The following is a 1,213-nucleotide window of genomic DNA, read 5'->3' on the forward strand; positions in this document are numbered from 1 at the left end:
TATATATGAACTTGTTCTGTGATATTTAGTCTTACAACATCATCTATTCGGACAACGTGGCTCTTCCTGATATTCAATCGTATTACATTTACTGTCACATGTCTAGGCTAGTGCTCTGTTCAAGGGCAATCTCACGGCGGACCTTTTGTACCTGGGCTTTGGTGCCGTGCAGTTCGGGGTGTACAACGAATGGAGGAATCGCTTCAGCCCGGTATGTATCGTGTATTCAGCAACTCAGATGCGTATGTATCTACTTAAATGTGCATGTATATGAGAATGGTTGGGTATACTTTGTTGACATACGCATGTGATCATAATCACGAACGCTCAATATTTACACTGCACACATGCATCAACCATGCTGGTTGTGTGCCACATCTGTCGAATCAATAGCATTCGTTCTAGGAGGGGTTACGGGAATAGTGGCAACTCCATGCACATATCCCCCGCAACCGACAGATACACACACCAATACACACACACATACATATGTTCATACACGTACATACGCTTAATCTCTATCTATACACACTCGTTTACACTATGCCTACGCGCGTACCACAGATGTCCAATTCGATGGCATTCATCGGAGGAGGAGTCGCAGGATCCGTTGCAACGACCTGCACATATCCTCTGGATCTGCTGCGGACTAGGTTGGCAGCTCAGGGCGAGCCTAAAGTGTACAAGTCATTGTCACACGCCATCGGTCAAATGTACCGAAGTGAAGGTGTGTAGGCAATGAAGTAAGGCTCACATATTAGAGGTGTGTGTGCAATGAAATGAGACGCACATACTAGAGGTGTGTGTGCAATGAAATGAGACACACATATTAGAGGTGTTTTTTTTAAACTATAGGTTGTGAATGTGCGTGATCACGATCGACACTTGCAGGTAACGGTGAGCCTAAAGTAGCTGTCGCGAGCTATCAGTCAGCTATACAGAACAGACACTATAGCGTAAATCTACGTACGTATATATGTCGCCTTTATTGTAATGAGCATCCTCATATGGCTACAAGTAGAAGGAATATGTTGGCATGCTTACAGCAGCAATTGATGAACGGAAAAACCTTATATGTATCTCATATATATGTATCTCATATATATATATATATATATATATATATATATTGTATATATATATATATATATATATATATATATATATATATATATATATATATATATATATATATATATATATATATATATAT

General features: G+C 39.7%; 1 protein-coding gene across 1 annotated transcript; it reads left to right on the forward strand.

The window, feature by feature from the left end:
* Positions 1–106: 106 nt before the first annotated feature.
* Positions 107–735, forward strand: SARC_16638 (hypothetical protein; the record flags this gene model as incomplete). The annotated part of the gene is made up of 2 exons (XM_014289256.1): positions 107–211; positions 565–735. Coding segments are annotated over 2 exons (276 nt in total), but the record flags the coding sequence as incomplete, so codon positions are not given.
* Between the last annotated feature and the right edge of the window lie 478 nt (positions 736–1,213).

Source organism: Sphaeroforma arctica (genome assembly GCF_001186125.1).
Source record: "Sphaeroforma arctica JP610 unplaced genomic scaffold supercont1.8565, whole genome shotgun sequence".
NCBI classification, from domain to species: domain Eukaryota; class Ichthyosporea; order Ichthyophonida; genus Sphaeroforma; species Sphaeroforma arctica.